The sequence below is a fragment of the Falco naumanni genome, chromosome 7 (assembly GCF_017639655.2).
Source record: "Falco naumanni isolate bFalNau1 chromosome 7, bFalNau1.pat, whole genome shotgun sequence".
NCBI lineage: Eukaryota > Metazoa > Chordata > Aves > Falconiformes > Falconidae > Falco > Falco naumanni.
The window spans coordinates 12,756,727-12,769,036 of record NC_054060.1 but is presented as its reverse complement, the minus strand read 5'-3'; the positions used below and the strand labels follow the sequence as shown (position 1 = coordinate 12,769,036).

The window sequence follows — 12,310 nt, the reverse complement described above, 5'->3', positions numbered from 1 at the left end:
TGTACAGATATCATCTGCCTGAAACCATTCTGTTGGACTGAGTCCTACAGCCATTACTGGAGGAAAGTTTCCACTCTCCCATCCCACCAACCGAACTTTTCATCATACACTTTTCTCTAAGCCCCTCTCCTTGGTTCCAGGTTGATTTTGTCATTCCTGTTCCCCTTGACCACCTTATAACCATTTCCCCAAGGGAGGACATAAAGAAGGTATTATTAGGTAAATTAGCCCTTCTTCTTGTTCCAAAGGTCCCTGAAGCATCTCAGGTAACTAAGACCTCTTTACTAAAATACACAGGAACTGTGTTTTCCTTAGAGGAGCTGTGACAGCAATCAACGTCAACCTTTCATGAAATACCCTCCTGTTGTTGGTCTGAAGTGTACCAGAGAGGGGACAGACAAACTAACTGCTTGCCAGAGGCAGTGGTATTAGTCAATCCCAGAGCAATGGAAATTTTCCTCAAGATAAAGCCAAACCTCAAGCCAAAGTTACTACAGTTCATGGACATCCTAACAAGCATGGACCTTGTTTGAAAAATGCTAAGGAGAGGTTATGATCCCTGGGAGCATGCCAGGTGGAATCTATCATTTCCTAAGCCAAGCGTGCAGGGCCATGATCCCTGCAGGAATCCAGAACAAGGACTGGAATTGCTCAGCATCCTACCGTTCCTGCCAAGGCAGAGATAGAGAGCCCCATTCTGCTGTCACTGCTCAAGGGAGGCTCCTGTGGTGCTCAACAGGAATTTCAGTGCTGACCCAGGAAGCTGGGTCATGGCTTTGCTTCTAAGTGCATTTGCTATTTCTGCACAAGACTTGTATTGCAGCTTACTGTCCCCTGACACTTCCTCCGTGTCCCCCAGACCTCCAAGGCCAGGTCCTCACCAGGTCCTCAGTATATACAAGCTGGTAATGCCACACCAGCTAAAAGTAGTGTTCTGGGTCTCCTGGTTACAAGGTGAAGCTTTCCTCTAATGCAGATTTTTTAATGTATGTCTGCCTAGGCATAAGATACTGTCACATTTTACTGGCTTATAAATAACTTTAATTTTAAAAAAAGAAAAAAATGAAATCGATGGTATGTACCAACACAACATGCACCACTGCCTGGAAATTCCTGCTCTAGGGTAGATCTTACACCACTTCTAAAAACTTCAAAAACTTGCACATCTAACAGCACACATTTCTGCTTTTCTTACTTACACTTTTCTCCATCAGGATCTGTGACAAATTATTCTGGGGGCTTATCTGCCAGGAGTTTTTCATGAAGAACCCGATGGCACTTGAGTGTCTATCAACAGTTGGGGTGAACTTCTTGAAAGTGCATTTTGCCATCCTGACAGGCCCATCATAAATCTGGAATCCACGAATAGGGAAGGTCCTGTAGGATTCAAAACAAAACACAGTCCTGTGTTAAAAGCCTGGGCAAACTCTGAGTCTGCTCTGGAAGGCACAGAAAAGTATTAACGAGTAGCTAAACCACCCTTCCCTTCCCAAAACTGAAATCTGGACACTCATCACACAGTTGACAAAAGATGAAACTCTGTTGAACATCCTTTACAGGATAAGGCTCAAGAGCCCAAAAAAAAAAAAAAAAAAAAAGACTCATCAGCTTGCCTAAGGCTTGTATGCTGGGGTAAAGCAGTTCAAAACCCTTGTCCTCAACCACCCAGGAGTTCATCGCCACAAGGAAGACCCAGAGGGCTGTGTGGCAGCATTGACATTAGGTTCCTTGTTCCAGGGCAGATGGGTTTCTCAGGAAAACATCAGTATGATTGAAAAAAAGGTATCAGTCACACTCCCTGGAGGCAAGTGCCTCCTTGGAAGCAAGTAGCAAGTGGCACAGCACAGTTTCACCTCTCCCTACAAGCCATGTCACACAAGATCCCTAAACACCTAGTTCACAGCATTTCATACAGAAAAGCAGTTTCTGCAGTATCAGTCCATGGACAGGTTGTCAAGACATCAGCATTGAAGGAGACACCACTGGAGAAGAAATAACTCTTCTCCAATTTCCAGACCTGTTGTTTTAGTAGTTGGGTCTGGTACAACCCCTACACCCTGTTTTGCACTATGGAACAATGAAAGGACAGATATCAGACGTTTTGGCATATTCCTTTCCAAGAGTAAATTGCTTAAAAATATGATTAGAGCTTGTCTGAACTGCAAAGGAACTTTTTTGCAACTGCAATTATAATAACAACATGGATAATAACTGAGGATAGCTCTGGTTATTCTTGTTGTCCTACACAGATCCCATTCCTGTGTTACTTATGGCTGAGACATATATAGTCAGAGCTGTGTGCGTGGCATGTCTGCTGAGTACTGCTTAATACTTAATTTTATACTCCTCATAGAGGGTTTAATAATTGGTGAGCATCACCAAAAACATACATTAGGGTAGAATTTAGGCTTGGGGAAGCACGTCTTGCCATGGGGATGTGGGCAGGTACTGTGGTTGCTAGACAGGAGGCTGTGCTGCTATCAAAATAGAAAATAGCATACAGCTATTGAGAAAGAAAGAAGATGCAATAATGAAAAATGGTTTCTTCTTTGTCAAACCGGCCACGTTTGCCCAGCAATGCTGGCAGGAAGGACAGTGGCATGGGGTATGGGAGCTGTGCCGGCAGCTTGATGCTGGGCTACCGAAGCACTACACAACAGCCATTTGGTATCTTTCCGATTCTCTAACCCATTCTCCAGTGACTAATAAATTAAGCAGAAAATTAAATCAAACACATTCAGTCGAGAATGCTCTCAAGCTGTTGGCCTGAAGAGTGAGTTTATTCGGATGCTTATTATTTCTGGCCTGTATAATAACTTAAACACCTGGTATAGATTACTTGTCAGTAGTCACATTCATTCCTGAGGCTTTTCCTCTAGCTTACACTAACACCAAGAAGAAATGGCAGAAGAATAACTCACTTGTTTCGGGGCAGTGTTCTGTATTCTCCGTTTGCCCCTTTTCCCCAGTAGCTGTTTTGGCCTCCCTGGGAGCCAGTGTTGCTGCTTTCTCCAACAAAAATGGAGCGCGTAACCTCCAGGCTGGAGCCTTCGTCTGTCGGGAAAGTCCCATCACTACAAGCAAAGAAACACCAGGTAACAACTATACAGCATGGCGCAAATGATTAATTAACACTTCTAATTTTATCACAGACACAGTAGAATTCCTTTCTTAATTTTGAAAAAAGTGCGTGCACTGTTATAACAGTCTGCTTTAAAATTTCTATAGGAACCAGCAAGTTAGTGCCGAGGTAGCTCAGTGCTCAGGCATCAGCAATACAGAGAACTCAGTCTGGGTAAAACTAGCTCTACCTTATATATATATATATATATATATATATATATATATATATATATATATATACACACATTTAATTGTTCTATACCGAGTAGCTTTATAAATTTTTAGCTACATTTCTGAAGCAGGAGCTAAATATCACTGATTCTCATTGACTGCAGTGGGCTTTGGATACAGCTTATTTTTGCAGGTCTTTGGCCAGAGGGGTTGAGATGAGAGCAGCAAGAGCACAGTAGACACCAGCAGAGGAGGCAGGAGACCTGCCGTGCCACCACCTGGGACCATCCCAGCCACCCCACCCTGGCAGCACACGAGTTACAGGCAATGCTGCTCCACCAGGCTACAGCAGAAGAAAAGTCTCCCCAAACTCAGAGCCAGATGTTTCCAGATGTTTAGTCTACTGGTTCAGGACCTACCATCCAAAAGGAAATATTCGGCAGTTACGATGTATTCCCCAGATGTGCTGAGGCAAAAAGAATGAGAGGCTAAATTGCCCCTTGTGTTAACGGCAGCCCAGGGAAGACTTGATGTGGTCTGGGAGGGAAATGTGAGGTTTTCTTGTGTCTTACAGTAATTACTAGGGGAGTGTCTCAGCTTCCATTCTTGAGCCTGTTACACTGGGGGAAAAAAGTGGGAAGAAGGTCCGTTTTAAGAAATTACCTTGCCAGAGTGAGTCCAATTCCGTTGTCTGAAAACCTGGGACAGAAGAAACACAATGGTGTAAATGATGAGGAATGTCTGCTGTGAGTTTGGCCTACAGGCCTATTCATGCCTGCCGTGAGGGGAATGATATAACACATAATTACAGTAACCTACCCCGAGTTGCGGAAAATAATGTCGCCGCCCCTGGCCCAAGCCCCATGGTCATTATTTTTAAAAGCAATAAGACCATCAATCACAGCAGGAACTCGCGGCTTTTCAGGATCAGCATCTTGATGTGGGTGAAACCTGAAGCAAGGAGCTCAGTTAATGTGGCACAGGAGACATAGGAACCGACCTCAGACAGAGGAGGTCGTGCCTGGCAGACCTCGTTTGGATTCCAAATATCGGCGTGATGGGCCTGGGAGGCGATACGCCCCGGATCAGTGTCAGGCCATTAGCTTGATTTCCTTTCTGTGCTTTGGTACAAAGCACAGAACAAGAAACACTCATAAGGGTGAAATTCTGCTCCCAGCAAAATCAACAGGCGATTTCTCACTAGACTTCAATGGATCCACAGCTACTCCTTAATTTGATTCCATGTGATTTAGAGGCATAGAGAATATTTTTCCCAAGTCACTTGGGTCCTTTTGCAGTTGTCCTTACAAGGCCCATTGAGAATCCCTGGGCTGATCCTAGAAAATCAATTAGGCACTTTCAAGAATCTCATTCAGCAAAGACAACAGGGTAATTGGAGCTGCTTTCCTCGCACGTACAGACCAGACCTCCATATGCTTCTGTGTCTGCTGAAAGACAAGCTATCATATAAAAGGATTTGCCCTGGGAACTGGACACTTCTTAACTTCTTGCAAGCTATTTCTTGCCACGCTGGGTCTTAATAGTATATTTGTGCCATGTTTGGAAAAGAATCACCATTGCTTTGTCTGAGTCTACCCTCCCCTTCTACTTTTTCCAGCTGATGTACTAAGGGATGTGCCTTCTCAGCGCCCAAGGGTGTGACCCTGGCAGGGAAATCTCACAAAGGGACACAAAGTCACCCTTTCAGTCATATGGGAGCATAATAACATGGCATCGATAGGGTATGATGGAGAAGGAAAAAAGCCCAGGCTTTACCAGGAGCGGCGGCTGATTTCTGCCACAGCCTCCTCACCCAGACCCATGGGGCTGCAGTGAGTGAGAAAATGACCTTAATTTACCAGCTTCCACCCTGCGAAAGGGGACTCGAAGATCCTAAAGCAGTTACAAAAAGCTTTGAGGCCACGCCATTGTCCTCATTAATGCTAGACCAGTCTCAGCAGCCTCTTACATCATCTGTAAGTTGATATAAGATGTAAGTTATTAAGTAATTAATAAGAATTGTTGGAGTTTACAAATGTGCCAATGGAGTAACGGGATCTGGATCCCCTTTCACGTGCTTCACTGCTTAGTCCTCATAACCCCAAGTGCACGCCTATCATTTTTGGTCAGCAATAACAGAAACGATTCAGTGCATAACTATGAAGTATTTGCCTCTGCACATCAGAGATAGCTTGTGTGGGTTTTTTTCAGATACTCCAGCCATAATGAGGCATTAATGATCTGCTAAATACAATCCAGAAGCCAAGAAGCAATACAATTATCCAAAAGGCTGAGCCATACAGCATATGCTTACCTGGCATTATCGACAGTGAGATACTCTCTGGGATCTTCAGCATTGGCTCTTGTTGTCTTTACTCCTTTTCCAATAAACAAACCAGCCTGAAAATGCACGTGACTTCTATTATTTTAACAGACCACCCAACAGTGACCAGAGAGCCCAGATTTTTATCAATGAACCTGGGCAGCCAGTGCCTGCAGGCTGGGCTTTCCCTTCCCTTTCGGTGTCACTTGGCACCACTCAGCATGACATTAGCACAGGATATAGCACACCAAAGTCAGGACAGAGCCTGCCCTGCCATATGTTATGCATCAGCATCTTGGGCTGTCTTCTGACCCAAAGCAAGGCACTGAACTCCCACTCTCTCTCTCTCCCTCACAGAAAGCAATAAAGGACTTTGCCAAGCTCTTGATAACTTTTTGGAAAAAGAGTGTTGTTAAGCAGTAAGGCTTTAAATAAAGAGTGACGAGTCCCCCGACAGTCAAAAGAGAACATGAGCTGCTGTAGCCAACTGAAAGGCTTTGGGCTAAGCAGCAGCTGTCATGGACCAAGATGTAAAATATACAAGGCACAGAGAACAGCACTGATTTCAATCTAGAATCCTGAGAAATAAGTTAAAAATGCTTTTTATAGCTTACATTTTCTTGTCAACACTGTATTTGGGGGGAAAGTGTTTTTCTTGGAATTACCCTTCAATTTTTGGTCTTATTTTTGAAAGGTGATGAGCAAGCCCTGGCACAAACAACTTTTGTTCATCCCTATATGTCCTTGCACCACTGTGGCCAACAGAAATGCCCAGTGTCCTGCCTGTCATTCCTTAAATCTCACTTAGTAGCAGGTGTACCTATGGGCTGGACATACCCCGTCTAACACAGGTAGCCCAGTGAAGTGCCTGAAATGGGACCCCTATTCTGCTTGGCTCCCTCTTCAATAATTAGAAAAAGCATCACCCCCAAAAGTCGATTGTGTCTCAATATAGTGTTAAAAGACATTTATCCAAGTGTAAGATACCCATAATCATCTGATTTCAGAGCACCACACAGGGTCAGCCCTATGCCGTACTGTTATATTGACAGAAACGTATGAAAATCATCCACATGCCTTGAAGTTGGAGTGGACTCTGTTGTTGTAAAATACTCCCAGCGGGGTATGTTCAGCCTGTCCCTCTGGATATTGCCCCTCAGACTGTCCAGTAGGAACCCGGTGGAAGATGTACCATATCCCTACATCCTAAAAGACAAAGGAAGGTCCAAGAAATGGGACACTACAATTAACAATACAGGTAATTCTGGGGACTTAGGGTTTCCCACTGCGCTGGCCAGATTTCTAACCTGAGCCTGCAAAACCTGCCAGTCCCGGGGGACACACACCAGCCCGTACTCTTACACCTCCCAACCTATCCTTTGCCACGTACAGTGGGTCCCTGGGGCGCACACACATGGGTTTTAAAAATGCATACAATGTGGGTGAAATTCAGGCGGATTGTAAGAAAACACAGGCTTTGCTATGCAGGCACATTAAACACAAATACGATTTGGGTAAACATCAGAGATAATAACAAGGAGAGAGGATATATTTATATATACACCTATAAAATTTTATTTAGCTATTAACTACTAATAAAAATCAACATCTGCTAAGAGACATCACACACTATTTCCAGCCACAGTTGTGAGAGAAATCACACAAACTGTAGGCAAATACTCGTTCTTAACAGGGACAAAGTTGCAGAAATACATATCCAAATTTTATGATGGCTTACTAAAAATTCATCGCCCTGACAGTTAATGACATCAATAAGAGCAGAATATATGGGAACTGGAGGCAAAACATAGCTCTTGCCATTAAATGACTTTACCTGAGCACCAGCTGCTGCATTCTCTATTAGGTTGTTGTTTGGATTTGCAATCCAGAATGTGCTGACAGCCCTGAAAAATCAAAATCAAAATGATCCTAAGCAGTTACCAAACAGGAAGGGATACATTTTCATAGCATTGCACTGGACTTGAGCCACCACTCTCCTGTTGACTTTAAAACTCCACACAACCTTTTAATGATACTCTTTAAGGAAAAGAAACTATCTAGTAATGTCAGACATGGTCATTTATGGAGCCACATGCTGAACCTATTGTAAATTATATGAGACTTAACACAAAATCCATGCTCTGTTAAATGCAGCTTAAGGAAACCCAATGTCTTTTTTTTTCTTTTTTTTTTTTTTAAGCTAAGCAGCTTGGAGAATGTCTGAAAAGTGAACTGGAACTTCAGGGGCAATGGCAGGAGGTAGGGGATTCACTATGGATTTATGAAGTTTCTAGGTGGAAAACAAAACAAATGTCCTTGCAGATTGCAAATGGCTTGTTCAGCAGGAGATTAAGGAGGTATCACTTTGAAGGTTGTTCAAATAAGGAGTTTTTGCTTCAGTGGGAAGATAACAGTGGCACAAACAGAAGCTGGGTATAGCTATGAAAACATTGTCATCTGTTGTCTTACTTCATTTGGTAACATCTTTTGCAGAAATAAAGACCACAGGTTAAAAAAAAACCCACTGTAAACCTTTTCTTATGACCATACCAATGAATCTGATCATTCTAAGTAGACTCAATCATTTTTTATTCACCTTAACTACTACATAATCAAGAATCCACACTTGTTTGGATTAAGAGAACCACTAAATAGGTGCAAAATTAATCTCCATTAACCATATAAGCAACCTTAGTATTTTGCAACAATAATTGCAATTAATTCGTTTAGATTATTTACACAAATCATAATAAGTAGAGTTTGGCCATTGCATCCTTTTTCAGAAAATATGAAAATACAAATTTCCTTGGTTTAACCGTGTTCGCAAACACCAGTCAGACCAGCACCTGTGTCCCTGAGTGGCCACATTACAGTTCATCAGTCTCCAAAACAGAAGTTAACTTTGGTCAGCTATATCAGGATATTGTTTATTGTTAAATGATGCTCACTGTAGTTTATGCTAATCTCTGCATTCTCACTAAACCTCCTGATGTACTGTAGGTATTCATATACTTGTGTACTATTGACCAATTCCCTCTAGATGCTCCAGCCCCAGTTCTGCCCTGGTGAAAAAAGGCAAAACCTCCCTTTGCAGTGAGTGGTATCTTTGCCTGCCTATACCAGGGCTAAGGAACTTGCATTTATCGGACAGATTCCATGGAGCCTTCAACATCTTACTAAAAAGACTTTTGAAAGGGGTTCAGAAACGAGCAAAGCGCTCTAACACATTTATGATGCTCAGGAAACACCGACAGGAATAACCAGCAGCAAATACTCCTTGCTTGGGACTCAGGCAGGTGTTAACAGATGTCTTCACAAGCAAAAGATGGTCAATCAGCTAAATTCTTTTAAAATGAGAAATGGTAGAAAAAGCCACAAATTTTCATTTAATATCAAATAGCACCTTTCAAAAGTTTCACCACAGCATTCTTTGGGACCCAGCTATAAAGCCCAAGGTAGGTGCAAATCCTGAGTACAGCTCCTGGAGCACTTACATGCAGTTGGTGCTGGGCACCGGAATGTAATTCCCATAGACATGGCTGCGGATGGCCAGGCACATCGCCTCATTGCGATCTGAAGGCAAGATGGTCCCTGACCTCGTGAGGAGACCCAAGTTGTGATAAAATGTATTGCGCTGCTCCGTCCCGTCTTCAAGGAAGAAACAGTGCCCCAGAGTGTCATAGCCAATGGTGTCTTTTACCTGGAAAAAAGCATACAGGCCATAGATCGCGATGCTAACAGCAGTAGGAACTATAACTGATGTGCTTTGCTTATCAATAAATTACCAAAGTATGCATGGAGTGGGTTGGCCACCCCTCTGCACAGCGAGCGGTGCCTCCACAGGCATCAGTCCTGGAGCTAACTTGAACTACACGCAGTTTGCATAACTGTGGACTGATCTTCTTATACAGTGAAACTGCTATTAAAATTACTCCGAGGAAGATCACAGGCATAATTAAAGGAAAATTGCAAGGTACTGGATTTAAAACCACCCTCAGCTCTAAGAGAGAATATTTGGTTCAGTGTCATGGACTAAATAGCTGTGCAAAGATAAATGTGTCTCATGTGATAAACCAACAAGTTGGAATGGTTAATCTAGAAATTTTCATGACTGCAACACTTCCCAAATAAAATAAGAAATTCTTTAAAATGCACCATGTGAAGTAATTTATATTAACGAGGTTTCTGTTCTTTCTCTTCCGCTCCCAGAAGGTGCAGGGCCACTTTATTCCTGTAATGATCAGCTTGGGCAGAGATAGTGTTTTACTCTTTTAGTCTATTTAATATTAATTGACATGCACAGGGATATTGCATTAAACCCTAATTTGACCAAGAGGACTTAGCACAAGCCTCCTTTGATGTACAGTCTTATGAAGATAAATTCACAAATCCTTCTTTTAAATGTAAATACTAAATCAGGCTAGCTAAAATACCAGCTATTTGTTACTAAACCTTACTGAAACCTTAACTTTGTACTCAAATGATCCCTGTCAGCATATTTATTCACTCTTCAGGCAGACAAAATTCCTGTTGACGTCAGAGGTATGTCTCTGTAAGGCTGCAAGATTAACTAATATTAACCTACATGGTTATTTTTGTATACAGAGGGATACTTGAACTAAATCCATTTCAGATTCATATCCTGTGATTTCCCCTTAATGGGCTGCAACTGTACATAACATCTGGAGTCACAAGCAGTATAGTCCCCATAGGTATATCTCTACTGGATTTCATTGTTTTCCTGGCAGTCAAACTTGTCATCTGCTGCTCTTGTCGCTGCCTCAATGAGGTGTTCAGGAAAGAGCCAGAAATCAGGCACAACACAACCAGGCACCCAGCTCCTAACTGATAGGGGTTTGGAAATCCACCGAGAGCCTGCACGCAGGTACAGGAGCTGGGACTGAGCTGCCAGGAGGGCAACAGAGAGCCCACATGCATGCAGTGGTGCTGAACGCGTCCCTACCAGCTGAGTCTCAGAAATACAAATAGGAAATGGATTTAGACAAAAAATGCAAGTGTCCTCGCCAGCCTGCTAAGAACAGTAAGCCTGGCTACTTCTGCCCTTCCAAATGATGGGCAGAAGCTGTGCTAAGCAGGCCACGGAAGGCTATTTTTGGAAGGAAACTGTAACGACAGGCTGCTCGCTGGTTTACAGCATCACAATTGCAGAGTTTCGTTATTCTCAATTTAGCTGAAGTTTGGCTAATCTGTGCTTCAGACAGCTGCATTAAAAACCAGCCTGGTATCTGAAACCAGATTTTAGTTTTAATTAATTCAATTAGTCACAGCTTCAAAGTCACATGGCAGCCCTGAAAACTTACATACACAAAACTATATTGATCACTCTCCTAGCCAGAAATAACATAATTTAAAGATCACTTACATTTGAGATAAGGGTCTGTGCCATTAGATTGAAACCCCAATAACTGATCAATCCTGGCATAATCACGGCTTGGAAACAAGCCCACCTGCAGCACTGTGACAGTAGCATGTGCCAGCAGGAAACGTTGCCCACAACACAGGCTACAGCCCCGCCGGTGTGCCCAACACCAGCTGATTAATACGGCTCTAGACACTGAATTATATATATATAGCTCAGCAACACAATATAAGTGACCTTTACGCACTGCAACACTAGACATGAAAGACTACAGTAGCCTGCGTACACCTGATGCGTGCCAGGGCAGCCAGAGGCATGTCGCAGCCTGCTGCCCAGCCGCCCCCAGTAACCCAACCGGGGGCACCGCTGCCGCGGGCTGGTGTAGTCACACAGCCCTGGCACACGGGAGCGGCAGGTGGGAGAAGGGGCTGGCAGACGGTGCTGCATGACCTATACACGGCATACAAACCACAGCGCTCCGTGAACGTACTTCTAAAATTACATCCTCTAAACGCTCAAGACAGGAGGGGGGAAAACCCACCTGTCTGGTTTACTCTGCCTCAAGGGGTGAAGTTTCATAGTCTGATGCTGAAACAGGTACCCGTCTACGTTATTTAACTGCTTTGCTCTGATACATGTGCTCTTCTCTGGAACTGCAAATTATTTTAATTTATTTTAAAGCCAGGCTTTTTATTCAATTTTAATTACTCTTTATCTTAATGACTGAAACTATTGAAACCACACGATTCTTCCACAGAATCGCATATTTAACCTACTAATCTATTCACTGATTTCTGGACTCAAAGCCCTCAGCAGTCACATGCGATGGAAATGGATCTCACGCTTGGATTCTTGATTTCACAACCATCGCATCCCAAACATCCAGATAAACCCCTGACAACCTCACTTCTGATAAAGAGCAAGACTATACACCATTCTTTACAGGGCCAATATTAGTATAAGGCTTATTTTTTCATCCCAGGCAGGTTCCTCCAATTCCAGAGGTTTAATACCAACAGGAGGAGAAAGTGAGTTAAACTACATCCACACATTGGGCAAGTCTCCTGCCACCTAAGGGCTCTGTACACAAAAGCAGGCTCTACAGCCAGAGTAAATCACGTACACGAGAAGGGTATCGATAATTTTGAGTGATCTGGACAATACAAATCCAGTTTAGGATACATGAAAAGTGCTCCCAGTTGTACAAGTCCAGCATTGCATTTCCATGAATACATCCTCTTGGGGGGACTCTTTCACACAAGGGTCCCACCAGAGTGCACCTATGTTATGTCTTACACAGCTTTATGTCCAGG

General features: G+C 43.2%; 2 protein-coding genes across 4 annotated transcripts in view; both read right to left on the bottom strand.

Moving 5' to 3' along the window:
• LOC121091064 (cell surface hyaluronidase-like) overlaps positions 1-12,310 on the bottom strand; it is a 52,831-nt gene that overhangs the window by 33,096 nt on the left and 7,425 nt on the right. The window contains exons 8-15 of the mRNA XM_040600247.1: positions 9,112-9,317; positions 7,452-7,521; positions 6,695-6,823; positions 5,609-5,694; positions 4,114-4,245; positions 3,958-3,993; positions 2,922-3,074; positions 1,200-1,377 (exon numbers count right to left, since the gene is read on the bottom strand). Of these exons, the coding sequence (XP_040456181.1) occupies positions 1,200-1,377; positions 2,922-3,074; positions 3,958-3,993; positions 4,114-4,245; positions 5,609-5,694; positions 6,695-6,823; positions 7,452-7,521; positions 9,112-9,317 (990 nt within the window). The remainder of the gene's footprint in view (positions 1-1,199; positions 1,378-2,921; positions 3,075-3,957; positions 3,994-4,113; positions 4,246-5,608; positions 5,695-6,694; positions 6,824-7,451; positions 7,522-9,111; positions 9,318-12,310) is intronic.
• LOC121091031 (cell migration inducing hyaluronidase 1) overlaps positions 1-12,310 on the bottom strand; it is a 114,782-nt gene that overhangs the window by 96,749 nt on the left and 5,723 nt on the right. The window lies entirely within an intron of this gene.